At 44.2% G+C, this 23,479-nt stretch overlaps 1 protein-coding gene across 1 annotated transcript in view; it reads right to left on the bottom strand.

Annotated features, from left to right (window-relative positions):
• Window positions 1-23,479, bottom strand: part of LOC127436283 (retinoblastoma-like protein 2) — a 58,154-nt gene that overhangs the window by 9,095 nt on the left and 25,580 nt on the right. The window contains exons 7-20 of the mRNA XM_051690349.1: window positions 13,858-13,922; window positions 13,596-13,764; window positions 13,270-13,433; window positions 11,879-11,991; window positions 11,650-11,753; window positions 11,216-11,353; window positions 10,965-11,129; window positions 7,996-8,092; window positions 7,176-7,406; window positions 6,168-6,421; window positions 5,907-6,083; window positions 5,605-5,676; window positions 5,119-5,221; window positions 4,764-4,978 (exon numbers count right to left, since the gene is read on the bottom strand). Of these exons, the coding sequence (XP_051546309.1) occupies window positions 4,764-4,978; window positions 5,119-5,221; window positions 5,605-5,676; window positions 5,907-6,083; window positions 6,168-6,421; window positions 7,176-7,406; window positions 7,996-8,092; window positions 10,965-11,129; window positions 11,216-11,353; window positions 11,650-11,753; window positions 11,879-11,991; window positions 13,270-13,433; window positions 13,596-13,764; window positions 13,858-13,922 (2,067 nt within the window). The remainder of the gene's footprint in view (window positions 1-4,763; window positions 4,979-5,118; window positions 5,222-5,604; window positions 5,677-5,906; window positions 6,084-6,167; window positions 6,422-7,175; window positions 7,407-7,995; window positions 8,093-10,964; window positions 11,130-11,215; window positions 11,354-11,649; window positions 11,754-11,878; window positions 11,992-13,269; window positions 13,434-13,595; window positions 13,765-13,857; window positions 13,923-23,479) is intronic.

Raw genomic sequence — 23,479 nt, 5'->3', positions numbered from 1 at the left:
TACATTTACCTTCAAGGTGGAAGGGGACAGCCACCCTTCCAACCTCTCCTGCAGGAAGTAAAGCACCGATCTGACTGTGCATCTCTGGGGGTCTTCGCGTCGGGAAGAACACCACTCAGCTAACAGATGCCACTTAAAGGCATACAGGCGCCTCGTAGAGGGGGCCCTAGCCTGAGTGATCATGTCTACCACTTAGGTCTTCCATGTCCTGTCCAGGGGCCAGACATGGAGATTCCAGAGGTCTGGTCGTGGGTGCCAGATGGTGCCCCATCCCTGAGGAAGAAGGTCCTTCCTCAGGGGAATTCACCAGGGGGGGCTGTCGCGAGGAGCATGAGGTCTGAGAACCACGTCTGGGTGGGCCAGTAGGGTGCTACCAGGACGACCTGCTCCTCGTCCTCCCTGACATTGCACAGGGTCTGTGCAAGTAGGCTCACTGGGGGAAACGCATATTTGCGAAGTCCAGGAGGCCAGCTATGTGCCAGCGTGTCTATACCAAGAGGTGCCTCGGTCAGGGCGTACCAGAGCGGGCAGTGGGAGGATTCTTGGGAGGCGAACAGGTCTACCTGTGCCTGTCCGAACTGGCTCCAAATCAGCTGGACCACCTGAGGGTGGAGTCTCCACTCTCCCTTGAGGGTAACCTGCTGTGACAGTGCGTCCGCTGCAGTGTTGAGGTCGCCCGGGATATGAGTGGCTTGCAGCGATTTGAGGTGCTGCTGACTCCAGAGAAGGAGACAGCAGGCGAGTTGTGACATACAACGGGAGCGCAGACCGCCTTGACTGTTGACATATGCTACTGCTGCCGTGTTGTCTGTCCGAACTAACATGTGCTTAGCCCTGGATCAACCACCGGAACCTCCGCAGGGCGAGCAGAATTGCCAGCAACTCGAGGCAGTTGATGTGCCAACGCAGCCGCGTGCCCGTCCATAAGCCGGCGGCTGCGTGCCCGTTGCATACAGCGCCCCAGCCCGTTTTGGAAGCGCCTGTCGTAACCACGATGCGCCTGGAGACCTGCTCAATGGGAACACCTGCCCGTAGAAATGTGAGGTCGGTCCAAGGGCTGAAGAGGCGGTGACAGATCGGAGTGATGGCCACACAATGTGTCCTGTGGTGCCATGCCCATCTCGGGACTCAAGTCTGAAGCCAGTGCTGAAGCGATCTCATATGCATCAACCCGAGCGTAGTGGCCACCGCTGAGGATGCCATTATGCCCCAGGAGCCTCTGAAAGAGTTTCAGTGGAACCGCTGATTTCTGTTTGAACACCTTCAAACAGGTCAGCACCGACTGTGCGCGCTCGACAGACTGAGTCCAACTCCAAACCAAGAAAAGAGATGCTCTAAACCAGGAGGAGCTTGCTCTTTTCCCAGTTGACCCGAAGCCCTAGTCAGCTGAGGTGCGAGAGCATCAGGTCCCTGTGTGCACACAGCATATCCCGAGAGTGGGCTAGGATTAGCCAATCGTCAAGATAGTTGAGAATGCAAATGCCCACTTCCCTTAACGGGGCAAGAGCTGCATCTGCGACCTTCGTTAAGACGTGAGGGAACAAGGACAGACCGAAAGCGAGGACCTTGTACTGATACAACCCTCGAATGCAAACCGCAGGAAGGGTCTGTGTCGAGGTAGAATAGAGACGTGGAAGTACGCGTCCTTCAGGTCTACCGCTGCGAACGAACCTTGATGCCGGACGCTCGCCAGAATGCGTTTTTGCATCAGCATCTTGAACGGGAGTTTGTGTAAAGCCCGGTTCAGTACTCACAGGTCCGAGATTGGCCGCAACCCACCGCCTTTTTTCGGTACAATGAAGTAGGGGCTGTAAAACCCCTTCTGCATCTCGGCTGGAGGGACAGGCTCGAAGCACTCACCTGGCTCCTTGTGACCACCCCCGGAACAGCCTGGGACAGGGAGGAAGAGGCCTGTCCTCATGACCCGTGGAGACTGTCACATCAGGGGCGAATTTGTGCCACAGCTGAGCACGCAATGGCGGGGAGACCGCCGCTGGAGCGCCAAACCTGCAAGGATGGAAAGGTGGACGGTGGTCATGATGACGGCCGTGCACACCGGGTACGTGACCCAGGGAACGAGGAACCCGCTCTTTTGCTGAACTGTTGGGTACCTCAGCCACTTGGGCATGTGGCGAAATTAAATGAAAAAGCAACAAAAGATTCTCCTCCCGGCCCTCCACCGGGGATGGAGTGGTCTACTTACCAGCTCCAAGGTGGGTTTCGTCGTCCCTGGGTCGCCTGTTTCAGGGGCACTTCGAAGGCTTGCGAGGGTTCTTGGCGGCCGGCCGTGAGACGGGTGGCATCTGCTTCCTGCTGTGGGCTCCATGCCGGGGCCAGGCCGAAAGGGCGGGCTGCAGCAGAGCTGGTGCAGTCACTGCAGGGGGATGCCCTTGGCAACGAGCAGGCGGGGTGCAGGATCTTGAGCCGCACCGGGGCAGGATGTGCCGGATAGCCTCCGTCTGCTGCTTCACCGTCGAGAACTGCTGGGCAAAGTCCTCAATGGTGTCGCCGAATAGGCCAACCTGGGAAATGGGGGCAGCAAGGAACCGTGCCTTGTCGGCCTCACCCACCTCGACCAGGTTGAGCCAAAGTTGGTGCTCCTGGACCACTAAGGTGGATATCGCCCACCCGAGAGACCGCGCCATGACCTTCGTCGCCCGGAGAGCGAGGTCGGTCACCGAGCGCATCTCCTGCATCAAATCTGGGGCGGAACTACCCTCGTGCAGCTCTTTCAGTGCCTTGGCTTGGTGGACTTGCAGGAGAGCCATGGTGTGCAGGGCGGAGGCGGCTTGTCCAGCGGCACTGTAGGCTTTGGCCGTCAGGGACGATGTGAACCTACAGCCTTTGGACGGGAGCTTTGGGCGTCCATGCCAGGTGGTGGCGCTCTGCAGGCATAGGTGCACCGCGTGCGCCTTATCCACCGGGGGAATGGCCGAACAGCCCCTGGCTGCCCCGCCATCGAGGGTAGTGAGGGCGGAGGAGCTGAAAGATCTAGACCGGGCAGTGAAAGGTGCCTCCCACGATCTTGTCAACTCCTCATGCACTTCTGGGAAGAAAGGAACTGGAGCAGGGCGTGGCTGCATTGAGTGGAGCTGCGAGCCCAGGAACCAATCATTGAGCCGCGAGGGTTCAGGGGAGAGCGGAGGGTTCCACTCTAGCCCGACGCTCATGGCTGCCTGGGAAAGCATGTCCATCATTTCCGCATCAGCCTGTGACTGGGCAACCGCACCCAAGGGGGGGAGCCCAGCTGAGGCTTCTGCATCTGACTGGACGAGCCTGCTCTCGCTGCTGCGCTCGAGAGCTCATCAGTTTCGCGGGCTCCGAACAAGAGGTCGAACTTGTCGTGAGACGAGCCGGCGGATTCATCCGGAAGCCCGATCGGGGCAGACGAGCGTGCTGGGGAATGGGAGGTCTGTGGGGGGATACCCGGCGGAGGTGGTCCCATTGTGGTCCCCAAATCACCCCCAGTGCTAGCCTCGCTGGCCTCATACCCGTAGTGCCTTATGAAAGCAATCGCACGAAAGACATCGATTGTGACCATCAGAAGTTGAGAGGTATGACAGCAACCAGGAATAACACACAACCGGAAAGGCATCTTTAAAAAGACGTTCCGTGTGTGCCGTTCTTTTAGAGAAATATACTCTTTTAGAAAAATTTACTCTCATTTTTTCTGCCGAAGCGCCCAGGGCGTTCTCTGCAGTGCACCAGTGCAGAGGAGGGAGAAGCCGCTGAAATGCGGCGTCAGATCCAGCAGAGATGCATGAAAAGTCAGCTCAGTAAACATCGACCATTCGGCTCCAAAGAGAAAATCTGAATGAGTGGTTGCATACCAGCTCCTTTTATACCCGTATGTCCGGGGGAGTGGCATGCAAATATCACTCGCCAATTTTCATTGGCCTTTTATCAAAGACCAGAGGTACCTCGGGCTCCCAAGAGTGACCCCTAGTGTCACTATATCGACACAACTTCGAGTGAGTGACAGATAGGGAACCAAGGTTACATCAGTAACAGGACGTTCTCTCGCAATAAGTTGCATTTCCTCACAATAATTTGCGTTCCTCTCAAATATTTTTTGTTCCCTCACAATTATTTTGGGTTTCCTCACAACACCTTTATCCATCCCTTAAGAACAATGTTTTTTTGTTACAGTAACCAGATTTGTTGTTTTTGTTGTAAAACCATTGTAACCACAAAACTGACCATGGTTTTACTACAGTAACTATAGTTTAACTGCGGTATATGAAGTAATACCATAACTATAAAATTTACCATGGTTTTACTACAGTAACCATATTTTAACAATGATATCTGTGGTAAAAACCATTACAGTAACACAGGAAAACCAAAACTATAGTAATAAAAATAAAAATCAATCTGCCAAAAAAATAAACTAAAAACAGTTTTACTACAGTAACAACATGGTTCATTTGTGGTACACATACCCTGGTTTTTAAAACCATGGCTCTTAACACAAAAAAGATGGTTACTACAGTCATGGTCACTGCAGTTTCACCATAGTGAAACCATGGTTAATGTTTGTGTCTCTTTTTTTGTAAATTACAGCCACATTTTTTTTCTTTAAAATAGTGTGGGAAAAAGTTATTAGGCTCAATTTTCATGTTGAATTAATGAGAAGACTGACCACAACAAACTCAATCATGAAATACTAAATAGTAAAAATTTTACAAAAATAATTGAACACTGTTTTCATTACATTCACATTAAACTGTGCAAACAGCAATTCAGAAGTACAGCGAAGTCACCCTGTTTTTCGGCGAGTTGCTGGAGTAACGCAGTGCGAACTGTTTGATCTGTTTGATGTAGATGTGGTTGTAGAAATGGATGAGGTCTCCTCTCTCCTCCTCCTGCTCTTGAGGGCCCCCAGGGGCCCGGGTTGGGGTGGAGGGGGCGCTGCTGGGTTGAGGAATGGGCAGAGTGCTGCTGGAGCGCATGGACACGGGACTGCTCTCACCGCTCGCTGCAGAAACAGAGGAAATCACTATTTACTGGACATAAACAGAGCAAACCGTCACTTTCATCTGAACTCAGTGAACTCTAAACAGTTGTTTGGATGAGTAAAATGACAAAAAGACAAAAAAATTATATAATGTGTGTTACCTTGTTCTTGTGCTGTGTCAGTGGGTGAGCTCTGTCTGTGTGTGTGTTCACTGCTTCCTAAGTGACATCTCCTTCTCCCAGAGATCAACACACTCCTGTACACCTGAAATCATAATTATCTTAATTAATATCAACATATCTTTATCACTTGTTTATGTACTGGTTCCTGTGGCTCAAGTGGTAGACCATTGCACTTATAACAACAAGATCGTGGGTTTTATTACCAGTTTATACTGATAATACTGTAAACAGATCAGCACAACTTCAGTGAAAAGTTAAAATTTGCTTATTTGACAAGTGATGTGGAAAGTGCAGAATCTTAAATATTTCTTCATTTTACATCATAACGATTTTTAGCCAGACAAAATCCTAAAATTTTCTGTTTATTTCCAGATTTAAATTTAGATTTTCAATGTCAGAATTTCAATGTGGACTCACACTTTTGTACCCCACTGTAAATAGATAATTAAATGAATTCACACTCACAGTGCTACTGGCCTGAGGTTGAGATCTGTAGCACTTCATGATGTTCTGGAAAGACTTGTCCTCCTTAGTTACCTACACAATGAACGAGGACATAACAGTTAAATATTGACCAGTAAAAGACATACTTTTGCACCATATAAAAAGTAGGGCTGTATTATTATGACAAAAACCGGGTTTTGACCATTTTGTTTCCATGATATTTCCATGAATTTTCCATGATCTTGCCAGTCATTTGGATTACTGGAAAAGGAGTTTTAAAATCATTGAACAGAGATCGCACGCACTTTTTTGGATGTAAATACCTTGGTCATGACGTAGACGGCACACATAAGCAGCTGATCTAGATGTCGGTCCATCATGAGTTCAGTGCAGTGCACTAGTGAATACTCAAAACACGTCCAGATCTTTCTGCGCAGATCTGCACTGATGTCCAGTTTAGCACACAGGTCTCTGAGCCGCACACTAGCTAAGTGATAAACCTGATGAAGTTGACATGAATAATGTTATTCTGGGTTGAATGATGTCCAGTTTTGATATCATATGAATGATATAGAAATAAACACCTTGCGGAAGAACAGGCTGAGTGACCCGGTCTTCTGTGCTCGGGTGGGTGTTCCCTGCTGAGGGCTCTTCTTGTCTTGTTTAGCAGGGGTCGGGTTGTTTTGAGCGGTGCTAATGGGCATACCCGTTAGCTGCTGGGTGGTCAGGGTGCCCATCAGACTCTGGGCATTTACGGTTGGTAGAGCCGCCCCACTTTGGCCCGTCACGCTCACTTGTACTGGGATAAATGTGATGCCTCCACTCTCATTGGCTATTCCTGAAAATAGAGTTAATGTAAGTGTAAATAATCATACATTTTTTACATACTTAATCATAAACAATCAAAATAATAATCAACATTTATAATTGAGAAATATAATAAAAAATTATATTGCTGTTAAATTTCTTATTTAATAGACGAACTATTTTTTTCTTGTCGTTAAAAAACAAATCAGTAATGAAAATTATACTTTATTTTCAAAACCAAAAAAAGTGGAGCCTGGGTAGCTCAGCAAGTAAAGATGCTAACTACCACCCTTGGAGATGCGAGTTTGAATCCAGGGCATGCCGAGTGACTCCAGCCAGGTCTCCTCAGCAACTAAACTGGCCTGGTTGCTAGGGAGGGTAGAGTCACGAGGTAACCTCCTGGTCACTATAATGTGGTTCTCGCTCTCGGTGGGGCGCGTGGTGAATTGTGCGTGGATGCCGCGGAGAATAGCGTGAAGCCTCCACACGTGCTATGTCTCCGCGGTAACGCGCTCAACGAGCCACGTGATAAGGTGTGCGGATTGACTGTCTCAGATGTGGAGGCAACTGAGATTCGTCCTCCCCTACCCGGATTGAGGCGAGTCACTACACCACCACGAGGACTTAGAGCGCATTGGGAATTGGGCATTCCAAAGTCGGGAGTAAAAAAAAACAAAAAGGATTTTAGATTTTATTTTATGTATAGAAGAACAAATGTGACTCAACTTAGATTTTTATTTGGACACTGTTTGTGTGAATCACTCATTTTGTGAATTGTTTCGCACCTTGAACAGGTATTGTAACTGTCTGGCCATTGTTTGCAGTGACGGTTGCTGTTGCCATAGTGACCACGGTTTGTCCAGCTGCGATGGTGCTGACCAGAGACGGTTGGGCCACCTTCACATGTTGGGCAGGGTCAGTGGACATCTCTCCATCAACAAAGAGACGGCGCCGAGCCGTGCCAGTAGGGGGCGAGCTGTAGCGATCATGGAGAGAGGTGGGTGATGGAGAAACTCCTGGAGGAGGAAACAACAGATAACAATTACAACATTTGAGTTAATTTGGGTATATGCATGTCTACTGAGATCATTTACTGTTGGTCTACTCTACAGCCCAGGGGTGTCACTTTATTTGAAAGAGTGGTGGGGACAGTTGGGGGAGGGGTTAACTTATTTAATATAATAAACAAAGATTGCATCTGTATGTCAGTGGATGTATATTATTAGCGGGAACACATCTGTTTGCATTTTGCTTTGTGTTATGGGAAGGAGCGTGAGCTGTGCAACAGCGTAGCGAATAGAGCGTTCATCTGCATGCATGCACGAGAGAACATCTCAGTGCCACTGATAACAGTCTCATCATAACTTAACTTAAAATTAAAAAAACGTATCTTAAAAGAATAAACTCACGAACGAAATGGAAACTCCTGCTCAAGAACTGGAGATGTTTCTTCTACTTTAGACACTTACCTGATGAAATCTTTTCAAAAAGTGGTGGGGACAAATTGGCAAAGTCATAAAGTGGTAGAGACATGTCCCACCTGTCCCACCCGTAAATGATGCATATGCTACAGCCACTGTGAAGTTTTTTGAGTGTGCTCCTTACCTTTCCCTGCTCCTGTGATGTTACTGCTCAACTCACTCTTGTTGGGAGTGTGTGTGCTGTTTCCAGAACTGTCCTCAAGGTGTTGAGGTGGCATTACCTGTCATACACATATTTAAATAATTTCACATAAGCCATTCTTCACTGCAAATCACTATTTACTGGAATTACCGGTATCATGCTTTACATGCTAGGGGGCTGTGGATGGTTGTCAGGGTGTTGGTATGCAGTTGCTAAGGTGCTCTGTGAGGTTTCTAACATGTTGTTATATGGTTGCTAGGGTTTTGCCGGTGGTTGCCAGGTCATTAGCTGCGTTTCCACTATCCGGTCAAATGAGGGTGTGCTAGTGCGTGCCAGGGTCAGTTGCGTTCCAACTGTTTTCAGGGGCTTTATCGTGCCTCCTCGGGGCTTTGGTAATCGGCCAATGTCCTTTGGCCCGTCGATTACCCTTGGACCAAACAAGGCCAGCTGGGGATATTGGCGGGTCAATGTCAAAGGCGGAGTTTCGCTGAACTTACAGGTTGTGTATCCAGCACACAACGGTACAGGTTCAGGAAAAATGTAAAAATTGAGGGTACAGTACAAATCCGTTAAAACGCACAGTGGACAAAGCGGTGCCCAAAGAATGAATGTTCCATGCCTCGAGATCATGGACGGTGTGCTGGGACACTGTCTCCCTGGTAGTGAAGAGACCACTCGGGACACCATGGTAGTTACAGTCGGTGAGTTGTCAATGCTAACTTATCTTGCTAGCTAAATATTGTTTTGTTTACAAATGATATAATATCGATATTCTAGATAACTAGATAAAATAATACATCAGCTTGAGCTTCCCTCTTGCTTGTGAAATGGGCAGGGTGTGTGACGTTGGCACCAGGGTGGCATGTTAAGGGCGGGTTTTAGGGCAACGCTGCGGGGCTATTGGCCCGATGGTCGGAATGCAGATCGATTTTGGTCTTGCAGCTCGAGGTCCGAGGCTATTGGCCCCGGCTGGCCAGTTGATAGCTCTGGCTCGTACTAGCCCAATAGTGGAAAACTATTGCTATGCACTTGCTGATGTGGTTTTAATGTGTTGCTATATGGTTATTTGGGGGTTGAGGGTGGTGGCAAGGTCATTGAATTTGCTAGGGTGTTCTGGGTGGTTACTAGGGAGTTGCAAGGTTGCAGGGGTATTCTGGGTTGTGGCTGGGCCGTTACAGTGTGTTTGCTGAGGTGCTCTGAGTGGTTTTTAATGTGTTTGTGAAGAGGAGGAGGGCGTGGCCGGGCCGAGAGGATTCACGCCCGGTGCTGAGTTGCCCAATCAGCGAGAGAGAGATAAAAGGAGGAGCCAGGGACACCAGAGAGAGAGAGAGAGAGAGAGAGAGAGAGATGCACGCAGCAGTGTTTTGTGTGTTTTTGATTGTTAATCCGGTACCTGCTTCCTCCTTTCCCAATGAATGAGAGGCTTGTCTGCCATACTGGTGCCGAAACCCAGGACTTGAGGAAGACATGCCATCAGAGAGCTCCCACCGCTGACGGAAGATTGTGATGGTGATGAAAGGAGTGGTTCGATGGTACTGGAGCAGTCCGCCAGGAGACGCTGCCATCCGCCAGGAAGTGGAGGAGCCATTGCCGTCTGCCAGGGGACAATGGAGTCTCTGCCATCCGTCGGGAGACGGAGTAACTGCTGCCCTCTGGCAGGAAGCAGAGGAGCTGTTGCCGTCCGCCAGTGGATAGAGGAACCACTGAGTTTTTTCTTATTTTTCTCTCTCTCCCTTCTCTCTCTGTGTCTCTCCCACTATCTTTCTCTCTTTCCTCCCCTCCCCTCATCCTACCCAGGTACTCAGGAGGCAGTGAAGACCGTCTGGCGATAGAATGGCCGAAAGGGCAACTCCTCCCCTCCAGGAAGGGAGGTGGGGGTATGTAACGAGGAGGAGGGCGTGGCCGGGCAGAGAGGATTCACACCTGGCACTGAGTTGCCCAAACAGTGGGAGAGAGATAAAAGAAGGAGCCAGGGATGCCAAAGAGAGAGAGAGAGAGAGAGAGAGAGAGAGAGAGATGCACGCAACAGTGTTTTGTGTGTGCGCTTCTGTTATATTTCAGTTCAGTGTTTTATGTTGAATTAAAGTCTTTTTGATTGTTAATCCGGTTCCTGCTTCCTCCTTTCCTGATGAACGAGAGGCTTGTCTGCCACAGTGTTGCTATATGGTTGATAGGGTGCTATGTGTTGCAAGGACGTTGCTATGTGGTTGCTAAGTTGTTCTGAGTACTTTTTAGTATGTTGCTATGTGGTTGCTAGGGTGTTTTAGGTAGTTAAGAGTTGTTAGGGTGTTCTGGTTGGTTGCTAGGATGTTGATGTTCTGGATGGTTGCTAGGCTTTTGCTATATGGTAGCTAAGGTGCTCAGAGTGGTTTTTAACTTATTGCTATATGGTTGATAGGATATTGTGGGTGGTAGAAAGGGCATAGCTATGAGGTTGCTAGAGTGTTCTGGTTGGTTACTAAGGATTTTCAAGGGTGTTCTGGTCGGTTACTAAGGATTTGCAACAGTGTTCTGGCCGGTTGCTAGGCCATTACTAGGTGGTTGCTAAGGTGTTCTGGGTGGTTGCTGGGCCATTGCTATGGGGTTGCTAAAGTGCTCTAAATGGTTTTTAGTGTGTTGCTATATGCGGTTGCTTGGGTGTTCTGGGTTGATGATTGAGCATTGCTAGGTGGTTGCTAGGACTTTGCAAGGTGGTTGGTAAGATGTTCTGAGTGGTTGCTAGGGTGTTGCTATGTGGTTGCTTGGGTGTTCTAAGTGGGATCCACAACATTGCTAATACTAGAAACAGTAACAGCACACCTCTCCTCAACACGCCGCATGATTTGAGGTATTATTCATGTCTGTAGCGCAAATGGTGTGGGACAAGGAACATGCTGAAGTTTAATACTTAGTAGTAATAGCAATGCCACTGATATTGTCTATGATGACTTAAGCAGTTGTATTGTTCTGACCTCCCGACAGGCAGGAACACAGTTCTTGGCATCTCGGATGCTGTCCCACAGCGGCGAGCTCTCTTTCCATGCCAAACACTCCAGTACCTGCTCCTCAACATGATTCAGATGCTTCACCACCTCCCGGAAAAGACCCTCCTCTGCCCGCACCAGCACCTCAATCACCTGAGAGACAGAGAGAGAGACTGTTTGAGGCTTATAAATTAATGAATGCCTTTTTAATGGTTGTTTTCTATCTCTACATTATTTACCTTGTAAAAATAAAAAGCAGGCAGGTCAAAGATCTGTAAGACTCGTGGAAACTCTCCTGGTGGTCGGTATGAGAAAATGACGATCTCCAGACAGCAGGCAATCAGCGAGCGCTGGAACACATCCTGCTCAAGAATACCCTGAGACACACAATATTATACTCAGTCAATATGATTTACTGAAAGAATTGGTTCACTCAAAAATGAAAATAATGTAATTAAATGCGCTTTTACATGATTGGTCTTATACCAGTTATACTTAATAATCCGACAATGTGTAAACTAAATTTTTTTGTCTACAAAAAAAACAAAAACAAATCATAAAGGTTTGGAATGACATGAGGGTGAATAAATGATGGCAGAGTTTTAATTTTTGGGTGAAATACAGTTTAAGCAGGTTATAGATTACATTCATTTTAAATGAAGGTGAAACATACTGTCAGGTCCACCACTCCAAGCCGTTTCTTCTCCTGGTTGATGATGACTTCCAGTGATTTGTAATACAGAGCCTCAGCCAGGCAGAAATACTTCACAGCAACATCTGTGAGACAGGAAGCCAAAACATTTTTGATATCAGTATTTCTGAGAACAGTGATGAGCTACAAGTTAAAGCACAAAGAAATAATGTGATGAACAAAACATGACATGAAGAATGAAGTTCTTCACCTCTGGACAGACTCTTGTTCTCCTCGCCTGTTCCCTCATAATTCTGAAGAAAGATCTCTGACATATCCTTCAGTCTGGCTGATATGGACTCACCTGGGTCTCTCATACAAGATCTGTGTGTGATTACAATAGTGAATGCAAAGTGTTTCTGAAATTACTGCAATCACTATAATCACAGTTTCTAAAATAACATTTGACTAGAATTACTATAATCACAGTTTATTGGAATAAGTAGATTCACAATTAACTGTAATTACAGTTCACTGGATTCACTATAATAACATTTAGCTAGAATCACATTTTACTGGAATCACTATAATCACCATTCATTGAAATTACATTTCAGTTAAATCACATTTTACTGGAGTCATAGTTCAGTGGAATCACTATTATAACATTTAACTAGAATCACATTTGACTGGAATCACTACAATTACAGTTTACTAGAATGATTGGATTCACATTTTACTGTAATCACAGTTCAATGGAATTACATTTTACTGGAATCAGTGTAAACACAGTTTAGTAGAACCATTAGATTCACATTGAACTGTAATAAAAGTTCACTGCATTTCAGTGGAATCACTATTATAACATTTAACTAGAATCACATTTTACTGGTATCACTATAATCACAGTTTATTGGAATGATTAGATTCACATTTTACTGTAATCACAGTACAATGGAATCACATTTTACTGGAATCATTGTAACCACAGTTTAGTAGAATCAATAGATTCACACTGAATTGTAATCACAGTTCACTGGATTCACTATTATTACAGTGAATTTAAATAATATTTTTGAGGAATCACAGTTTACTGGAATCACAGTTCTCTGTAATCACTTTAATAAAATTGAACTATTATCACATTTTACTGGAATGACACTTGCACTGTATTCACTATAATCACAATTCATTAAAATCACAGTTTACTGGAATAATTATAATAACATTAAGCTAGAATAACAATTACTGGAATCACTATAATCACAGTTTGCTATAAACATTGTATTCATATTTTACTGGAAATACAATTAACTGGAATCTCCATAATCACTGTTCACTGAAATCACTATAATAACATGTAACTGAAATCACATTTTACTGGAATCACTATATTAACAGTTTACTGGAATCATTGGATTCACATTTTGTAATAAAATTCATTGAAATTACTGGAACCACATTTTCCTGGAATTACTAAAATAACTGTTCAATGGAATCACATTTTACTGGAATCACTATAATCAAAGTTCACTGGAATTACATTTTACAGACCAATGCTTACAGTAGAATGTCTATGAATAAAAGTGCTCTACAGCTTGTATTAGGTTGTATGTAGCAGATTATGACAAACAGATGTGAATATAGTTTGAAATGAATTACCTAAATGTGTCTCTGAGTGTCATGCTGGGTCTGTGTTTAATTCCAGTCAGCAAAGTGTGCAGACGGCCCACACTCTGCATCGCCGTGGAAACAGGGGTACCAATGCTACTGTCCGGCACGTACCTCCTTCCCGTCAGAGGAGTCGATACTTTAAGAGCAGACGCCTGTGAAACAAACACACAAACACGTTTACTGATAAAGATGACATAATTTATGTTCATAAAGTAATTAAATACAAATTCAGTTATGAATATATTTTAAAATTTACTTAATTTATACATTTAATAATTGCACTAAAATGAGTGAATGTTAAAGAACACACATACTATGAAAGAGTTTTGAAGTATGTTGGCGGGTCGTTCTTGGTTCTCTATCCCCTCACATAAACAGGGTCCTGGAGAACTAATGTCTCTTGCTGCTTCTCCCAGAAAAATTCTGTCATCAAGAGAACCGGACGATAACACGTGTTCCTCATACACACGGTTTAGAGACGTGCTGCAGAAACAAAGAGCGAGGAGATCATGAACTACTGTAAGAACATTTGAGGAGTTTCATGTGAAATAAGTGTTTAACTGTTAACAGACTCACAGACTGTCACCAAAATTAACTGGCTCCAAGAATCCTGTCAGTGTGTCTTCTTTACCTTTCAATACCTGTCAAAGCAAAAAAAAACATCAATGAATTTTTGCATTTACTTGTAGTGAACAACGGACAAGATGGAATTCCAGGGCCCCAGTTTATGGCAGGGCTCCTCTCTAACTGTCACATTAAAGAAAAGCAGCCATCAGATAAGGCCAGGGGCGTAGATTCCGGGGGCGGATGGGGGCGAGGTAACCCCCCCACCAATAATGAAAACAAGCTAGCATAAACACTATGGCACATAGCACCTCAACAATAAGTTAAGATGTCCATAAAAATTCCTTAGGACCTCAAGATGGAGCATGTTAATTAACTGCCTATGTGGCAGCAATGGCTAAAAAAGAGGCCACGAAAAAAGACAAATTCACCCATACATCCTAAAAATGTAACATATACTGCAACATATACACTCTATGTTCACTCATATAACTATTTATGTTAACAACAGTTGTTTGGTTAACACAATAATTCATAGAAGTTAACGTATTATCAAAAAAAAAAAAAAAGGAAGTATGCCTGATAATTGAACTATTCCTAAGTTCTATTCGTTTAGAAAATTGCCAAGAGTACTTTGGAAGTGGTTTGGAAAGTGAATAATGCATAGGTAAAACCTTAAAGAGTCATGAAACACTACAACACATTTTCTGAGATGTTAACAGGTACAGTTGTGCTCAAAATGTTGCATACCCTGGCAGAAATTGTGAAATTTTGCCATTGATTTTGAAAATATGACTGATCATGCAAAAAAACTGTCTTTTATTTAAGGATAGTGATCATATGAAGCCATTTATGTTTCAAGGAGCACAATACTTGTTGACCCCTCTCCAAACATAGTGCTTATGGTTGTGACCATAAAGCTCTATTTTGGTCTCGTCACTCCAAATTACAGTGTGCCAGAAGCTGTGAGGCGTGTCAAGGTGTTGTCGGGCATATTGTAACCAGGCTTTTTTGTGGCATTGGCTTCTTTCTGGCAACTCGACCATGCAGCTCATTTTTGTTCAAGTATCGTCGTATTGTGCTCCTTGAAACAACCACACCGTCTTTTTCCAGAGCAGCCTGTATTTCTCCTGAGGTTACCTGTGGGTTTTTCTTTGTATCTTCTGCCAGTTGTGGCTGAAATCTTTCTTGGTCTACCTTTCCTTGCCTTGGTATCAAGAGATCCCCGAATTTTCCACTTCTTAATAAGTTATTGAACAGTACTGACTGGCATTTTCAAGGCTTTGGATATCTTTTTATATCCTTTTCCATCTTTATAAAGTTCCATTACCTTGTTACACAGGTCTTTTGACAGTTCTTTTCTGCTCCCCATGGCTCAGTATCGAGCCTGCTCAGTGCATCCACGTGAGAGCTAACAATCTCATTGACTATTTATACACAGACACTAACTGCAATTTAAAAAGACACGTGTGGGAAATTATCCTTTAATTGCCATTTAAACCTGTGTGTGTCACCTTGTGTGTCTGTAACAAGGCCAAACATTCAAGGGTATGTAAACTTTTGATCAGGGCCATTTGGGTGATTTCTGTTACCATTATGATTTAAAAAGGAGCCAAACAACTATGAGGGGTTTTTTTTACGACAAATGCAAAGTATATTTCTCAAATCAATCTGAATAATTTGATCAAGACTACAGAAAATGTGCTTTTATGATGTCACTACTTACTGGCAAAGCTCTCGATTGGGCCGCTGCTGTTTGGGATAAAGATCCTAAAATCCAGGTTTCATTTGTTTACTTCATTCAACAAATCCACGAAGTCTTCGAATATCCAGCGGGCAGCCAAGATATCTCTGTTCAGCTGCTTCATCTACACCAGGGTCATCGATCAGCAGCGGATTATGCAGTTCTGTTCAGGACACTAGCGGCTCAGAGTTGATGGAATGATGTCACTCTGTAGTCTGTTTTCCATGAGGGGCTTAACCTAAAACTCAGGACGGAGCTGACCTGTAAGGGTGAAGGTACTACTCTTTCTGAATATATAACCATGGCCATCAAGATGGATAACCTGATTCAAAATGCTTCACGGCCTCAGTTTCACTTCGCCTCAAATTACGTCTCAGTACAGGCCCAGGCATCCACTGTATCACCCGAACCCAAGCAAGTTGCTTACGCTTGCGTTTCCATGGAGGAACGCCGACGTCGACGCAACGAAAACCTTTGCTTTTATTGTGGCTCACCAGGTCATCTCAACACTGCATGCCCATACAAGAAATCAAGTTCTCCTGAGTCAAGGCAAAATGTGAGTGCAATGAACACTGTATCACACGTTTCACATAATTTTCTGTTACCTGTAGAGGTCTCCACTGGTGATCATGTAAAGTGTTTTACAGCTTTAGTGGATTCTGGTGCTGCTGTAAATCTCATTAATCAGGAGATTGTACAAGAACTCAACATACCCACCATTCAATGCTCCCCAACGATTAACATCACCACTGTTAACAACTCTCCTATTGGTACTGGCATAACCCAACAGACTGTTCCGATAACCATCAAGGTTGGACTTTTTCATGTAGAAAATATCTCACTATATGTCATCAACTCACCCAAGCATGCTCTTATCCTGGGTCATCCCTGGTTGGCCATCCATGACCCATCGATATCTTGGAACCAAGGTGAGCTCACACAATGGTCAAGTTTTTGTCACAAACATTGTCTCCATGTTTCTGTTTCCATGCCTTGTCTTCTCACCAGTACTGAGAGCCCCGAATCACAGAAGGAGCCCACGATCCCCAAGGAGTATGCAGATTTCAGTGAGGTGTTTAGCAAAATCAAATCTACACAACTTCCTCCTCATCGTCCATGGGACTGCGCCATTGAACTTCTGTCCAATACAGCCCCACCGAGAAGCAAGGAATATGCACTGTCACACCCCGAGACCCTCGACATGGAGAATTACATTGAGGAAGCCCTTGCCTACAGTTACATCCATTCCTCTGCCTCCCTAGCTGCTGCAGGGATCTTTTTCGTAGAGAAGGATGGAGGTCTATGTCCCTGTATTGACTATCGAGGCCTGAACTCTGTCACCATAAAGTACCGTTACCCATTACCACTTATCCCCTCATCCCTTGAACAACTCCATGAGGCAAAGATCTATACCAAACTTGATCTGAGAAGTGCTTATAACCTTGTCAGGATCCGAGAAGGGGATGACTGCTTTCATCACCACCAAGGGGCACTATGAATATTTGGTCATGCCTTATGGACTTGCTAATGCACCCTCGGTTTTCCAGTCTTTTATCAACGAGATTTTCAGAGATTTACTGAATAATTGTGTTGTGGCTTACATTGACGACATCCTCATCTACTCACAAGACATGGAACAACATATCCAGCTGGTCAAGACAGTTCTATCATGTCTCCAGGAACACCAATTATTTGTCAAGGCAGAAATATGCGAGTTCCATACCTCTCATACCACTTTCCTAGGCTAAAATATCAGCCATCAAGGTGTAGAGATGGATGTATCTAAGATAACAGCAGTCACCGAATGACCTCGACCTTCAAAAATCAAGGAACTACAGCAGTTTCTGGGCTTCTCCAACTTCTATCACTGTTTCATCAGGAATTATAGCATCATTGCAGCCCCACTCACATCGTTGCTCAAGGGAAAGCCCAACAAATTGCCTTGGAATGATGCCGCATACCAGGCCTTCATCTCCCTCAAGTCAAGCTTCACAACCGCTCCGATACCGAAACATCCCGACCCCAATCTTCCCTTCGTCTTTGAGGTAGACGCTTCAGATTGCGGGATTGGAGCGGTCCTGTCACAACGTCATGGAACACAAGGCAAGCTTTACCCTTGTGCCTTTTTCTCCAGAAAACTGAACTCAGCAGAATGTAACTATGATGTGGGAAATAAGAAATGACTTTCCATGAAAGCAGCCCTTGAAGAATGGCATCACTGGTTAGAGGGGGTAGTCCACCCTTTCCAGATTATCACCGATCACAAAAATCTTGAATTTTGAAAGAGATTGAACGCACGTCAAGCCCGATGGTCATTGTTTTTCACCAGATTCAATTTTACAGTCACTTTCCACCCTGGCAGCAAGAACAGCAAGGCAGATGCACTTTCACGCAGACATGATCCACCCTACCTCCAACCTCACCCTAGGTCCATTCTTCCACCATCTGTCATCATAGCACCGATTAGTTGGGACATCATGGAGGAGATACAATGAGCACAACAGCATGAACTGTCACCTCCTAACTGCCCCCGACCAAGCACTACGTACCCCAAGCTCAACGTCAGAGGACTATCCAATGGGTCCACACTTCCTTGAGCACTGGACATCCTGGCATCCAAAGAATTGTTACCCTGGTGCGTAATTCCTTCTGGTGGCCAACTTTGATTCATGATGTAACTATGTAAAGTCTTGTCAGGTGTTTGCCCAATCCAAGACCCCCAGAGAACTGCCCACAGGGTTGCTTCAACCACTGCCAATACCACAAAGACCATGGTCCCACTTGTCCATCGACTTCATCACAGACATGCCAAACTCCCATGGTAACACTACCATTCTGGTAATAATAGATCGATTTTCTAAATCATGCAGACTTGTCCCTCTCAAGGGTTTACCCACTGCCATGGAAACCGCTAATGCTTTGTTCCACCAAGTCTTTAGGGTCTATGGAATACCAGAGGACATCGTGTCAGACAGAGGTCCACAGTTCACGTCCCGAGTTTGGCAGGCTTTCTGCAAACAACTGGATATCAATGTGAGTCTCACCTCTGGTTACCACCCTCAGGCCAACGGACAGGTGGAACGTCTAAACCAAGAAATAGGCAGATATCTACGCAGTTATTGTAGCCGTGAACAGGAGAAGTGGAGCGATTTCCTGTCCTGGGCCAAATATGCACAGAATTCCCTCACTCATACCTCTACGGGTCTAACCCCCTTCCAATGCGTGCTGGGCTACCAACCCCCAATGTTTCCTTGGTCAGGAGAACCTTCAACGGTGCCAGCAGTGGACGATTGGATAAAGCGAAGCAAGAGGGTGTGGGACAGCGCACATGTCCGGCTACAGCGAGTGGTCAGAGCACAACGCTTCCAGGCTGAACGACGGAGGTGCCCCCATCCCAACTATCAGCCAGGACAGAGGGTCTGGTTGTCCACAAGGGATCTCAAGTTGCGGCTGCCCTGCAGGAAGCTCAGTCCAAGGTATGTGGGTCCTTTCAGAATTATCCGTCAAATAAACCCAGTTACCTACCGTTTAGAGCTTCCTGCTACTTACCGCATCTCTCCTTCTTTCTATGTGTCTTTGTCTGTAACATCTGAGGTTGTTACCCCTCCTACCAACCACCAGAGTGAGCCCTCTCTCTAATACTAACTCTGTACCGTTTCTTCTTTGGTGACTTCCTGTTTTGAACTGCACTACCGGTCAAAAGTTTTGAAACACTCATTCTTTATTATAATTTTTTTTCTTCACATTTTAGAATAATAGTAAAGTCATCAAAACTATGGAATAACATAAATGGAACTATGGGAATTATGTTGTGACTACACAAAATCCAAAATAAATAAAAACTGTGTTATATTTTAGCATCTTCAAAGTAGTCACCCTTTAACTAGAATTTGCAGACATGTACTCCTGACATTTTCTCAACCAACTTCTTGAAGTATCACCCTAGGATGCTTTTTAAACAGTATTGAAGGAGTTCTCATCTATGTTGGGCACTTATTGGCTGCTTTTCTTTATTATTTGGTCCAAGTCATCAATTTCAAAAACTTTTTTTTTAATTAAATTTTAGTTTTATAATGAATTAAATGAATATGGTGGGACAATTATATTTTTGTCTACAAAACTAATTTCAAATATTTAAGCATACACCTTCAGATCAAAAGATTTTTAAGATCATGAGAAACATTTCAGTCAAGTGTTTCAAAACGTTTGACCGGAAGTGCATATAAATACTATGCTGTTCCATTGTTCATTGTAAAGTATTGCCAGTTTACCCTGCCTTACCAAGCATTTTTCCATTGCCATTGCTGATTGTTCTCTTGATATGACCATTGCCTGTTTTCCTGGATTTACTGCCTTTTGGATACCCCTTTGTTTTGTTTGCCTTGTTGGACTGTCTTTTTGGTTTATTGGATTATACCGCCTGCTTAACAACTACCTCTATTTGCCTGCCAATTTGGATTGTTCGCTTGTGTACTTTAATAAACTTCCTGCACATGGATCCTAACACCATCTCCATGGCCAGTTCGTTACAGTTTATGCTTCACATGATTAGGACAGACAGAGCCCGATTTGTGAAAAGTGGTGGCGCATTTGGTGGCGTTTGATTGCGTTTTACTCCGCTACCCTCATTGCCTTGTGTAATAATAGGCAGCAGATGTTCAGTATTTGCATTCTAAAATAAAGAGTCACAGTGTTAAAACGTCCAATTGTGGAGCAGAATATATGTATTCACAAACCGTGAAGGAAAAGCATGCAATATTATTTACATGTCTACAACTGTTTATCTCATGTGCACTGTTTTGACCTGGCTGGCAGAACTAGGTATTGTAGGTAACGAGAATAAATGAGGCACTTGACAGCTACAGCAATCATGCGTGTGGAGGATCAGCTGTCTATGATCATATTGTAGAATAGATTATTATTTTTGTGTCTGAGACCTCTCAGGCAGTGAATTATTTCCAAATATCCAAGCAAATTACATGTAAAAGATATAGGCCCATGTATTTTGAAATGGAGGACATCGATATATTTTTTTTATGCAAATATTGACTCTTTGTTATTTTTTTGTTTTTTGTGCTTGGCAAAGTAATCCTGTGTTAAAATATTTGGTATATTTCAAATATTTATTTTCTTTTTTCCACACAGGAATGTCATACATTGTAACTTGTGTGATGTTGCTTGCTGCTTGCTTGGATGTTAAGCATAGAGTGTTGTAGGCTAATATTTCAATTTTTAAATATTTTGCTTGGAATTAAATATTTTAAAGTGATTCATTTTAAACCTGGTTGATCAATAAAAGGACAAACGCTGGCTTGTAACTTCTGGTCTAGGATCAGCTTCCCCACCTCAAATTCAAACTTTAATAAGTAGTGAGAAGTGGAAGACTGACTCTAGATCAGTGGCTGTGGACGAATTCATCTTACATCGCTTGAGTGGTTTCGGCCAATCACTGCAGGTGAGTCTGAGCGTCCCTTGCGGAGACTAGACATCGATGGAGTGGCGGGGTGAGTACTTATGGAGTGAATGTGATTGAGTGCTGGATTAGGATCAGGTGTGAGCGATTAGTGGTTCAGGGAGAGGGAGCGGAGTGTGGAGTGAGAGAGTGTGGATGTGAAAGACACTCCCCCCCCCCCCAAAGGGTGACTCCTGGCACCCAAAGCTGGATGAGGAGGGCAGGAAGACACAGATGACAGGGAAGGATCCAGGAGGCAATTATGAGTCCATTTATTGTTTTTAATGATTTAAGTGCTATCATAAAAGGGGAGCTTTTTCTATTAATATTGTTATTATTTTTATTATTTTGTTCAAAATGGCATAAACGTTTTTTTCTGCATATTTTTCCTCTGGCATTTTCCCCTTTTCATTCACAAGTGGCACCTTATGGGAAATACCAGAAAAATATTTCATATAGGCCTTTGTGTAATGGACTAAAACAATGCCCAACAAGAAACAAATTTCTCTCACTCCACTTGTCACAAACACGATCTACTGCTTAATATTTTTACATTATGCCAGTCATTCCAAGAAGTTCACAAGGAAATCGCTTGATTTGGTTTCTCTTCAGAGGAAAAATCCTCACCGAAACTCCACGCTTTGCATTTAATTGGGTCATCCATAAGTTTACAGTCAGTTTTCTTATTTCAACCAAGGCCACTGAAGTTGTTTTTTTCTTTTTAACGGTTTTCTATGGAAAAACTGGATGCAATACTATATGTTTGTGTTTAGATTATGAGCTCTTGATGTTTTTAAGTAGTGAATAAGACAAAGGAAAGTGTGATAAAATGTGTTTCCTTCCTGGTCATTGTTTTGAGTAGCAATAAAGCCACGTTAAGCATTTTAGAATGTCCTTTGAACTCCATAAACCGGAGCATAATAAAATCGAGCGCTATATAATGTGCATATTTATGCATCAATATAACCAGAATGTGCATACCAAATAAAATTGCTTTTAGTAACTGAATCATTAGTATTTTATCTGCATGTGCACAGTATACAAACACAATAAAAATGGCTTGTCCACATTTGACATGCTTTGCTGCTGCCTGCTGCATTATGGTTGCGAGAGAGATTCACAGATCCCTGGCCAAGCACAAGCCGTGCATTGGCTTCAGCACGAAAAAGGACCTGTGAAAAATTAGTATAGCCTAACGAAATAGTATATATAAAAATGAAATGTGACACTTTCATACATTTATACTCATAGTAAGTGATATGAAGTCAACAATAGTTTATTGCCATTGCTGATCAGTATCGCTTGCTGTGCATTATTTTAAACTGGCTAAGGTGGTCCCATGTGAGAAATGAACTCACTGACTAAACCATTAGCAATCGGCGTTGCTGTTCAAAGCATGAAACACGACTGCCCTCTACTGATCATGTCTCTCCTGTACCGCTTAATGACGCGTCACACCGCATGATGTCACAGGATCTGTTTCCCTTTGACATGCATACTCAATGGCCGCATCTGTACTTAATGCTGATATTTAGTGAGAGCCGACATGGGCAACTGATAGATGACAAATTGCTCGCCCCCCTCTTTCTACCCTGCACCACCCACTAGGGCCCTTATTCTTACAGCTGTCCATGCCCAGTTGAGTTGCTTTTTTAAAAACGGAGAGGCAGACTTGAGCTAAAAGAGGACTGTTTCATGACCCTTTAAAGACACTAATCAAACTGTGAATTTAAGATTATGCAAATTAGTTCCATACTGAGAAGGAAGGGTGGGCCACACTGTGTGTGTCACCTCTGTGTACCTCTGTTAACAGTCAATAAGAACGCTGGAACAGGAAGGCGCAAAATTACAATTTCCTCCTCATGAGAAAGGGATAAATGTATCCATTCAACAGACACACCCTGTTCTTAGTCTCCTGACGGAAAGGTAGTTCTGAGTCTCCAGTTAAGAGGGACACTAACTAAAATATGGCACATCAGGTACCAGGAGTCTCCACACCAAAGAGATGAGGGAGACAAAAACAGATCGCCCAAGTTCTGAGTGTTTGGCCTGAACGCTGGGAGATATTAACAGAAACACCCATAACAAGGTTTAGCTCTTGCGAGAAAACCATCTCTTCAATTTTCCTGCATCTCTGTGTTCCAGATTTTAAGGACCCTCTCGGTGCTCCAGGAGATCAGGATTCCTCAGCACTTCATGTTCAAGGCTGTTAAAACAGAATCCAGCTCCTTACAAACTGCAACTTGACCCAGCACAACTAGTGGGAGATGTCGCCATAATTGAGCTCATCACTCAATCAAACGGAACATAACTATCACTATCCAAACTTCATTCCAGAGACCGTGGTATTATTGTATACTACCAGTTTATGATTATCTAATTTTCTATAGTTTGCATAACCTGTAAATCAAATGTTTAACCAATTGTCTTTGGGTTAT

Source organism: Myxocyprinus asiaticus, chromosome 46 (genome assembly GCF_019703515.2).
Source record: "Myxocyprinus asiaticus isolate MX2 ecotype Aquarium Trade chromosome 46, UBuf_Myxa_2, whole genome shotgun sequence".
Classification (NCBI taxonomy): Eukaryota; Metazoa; Chordata; class Actinopteri; order Cypriniformes; family Catostomidae; genus Myxocyprinus; species Myxocyprinus asiaticus.
Note: the sequence above shows the minus strand (reverse complement) of the source record. Positions and strands in the feature narration are given on the sequence as shown.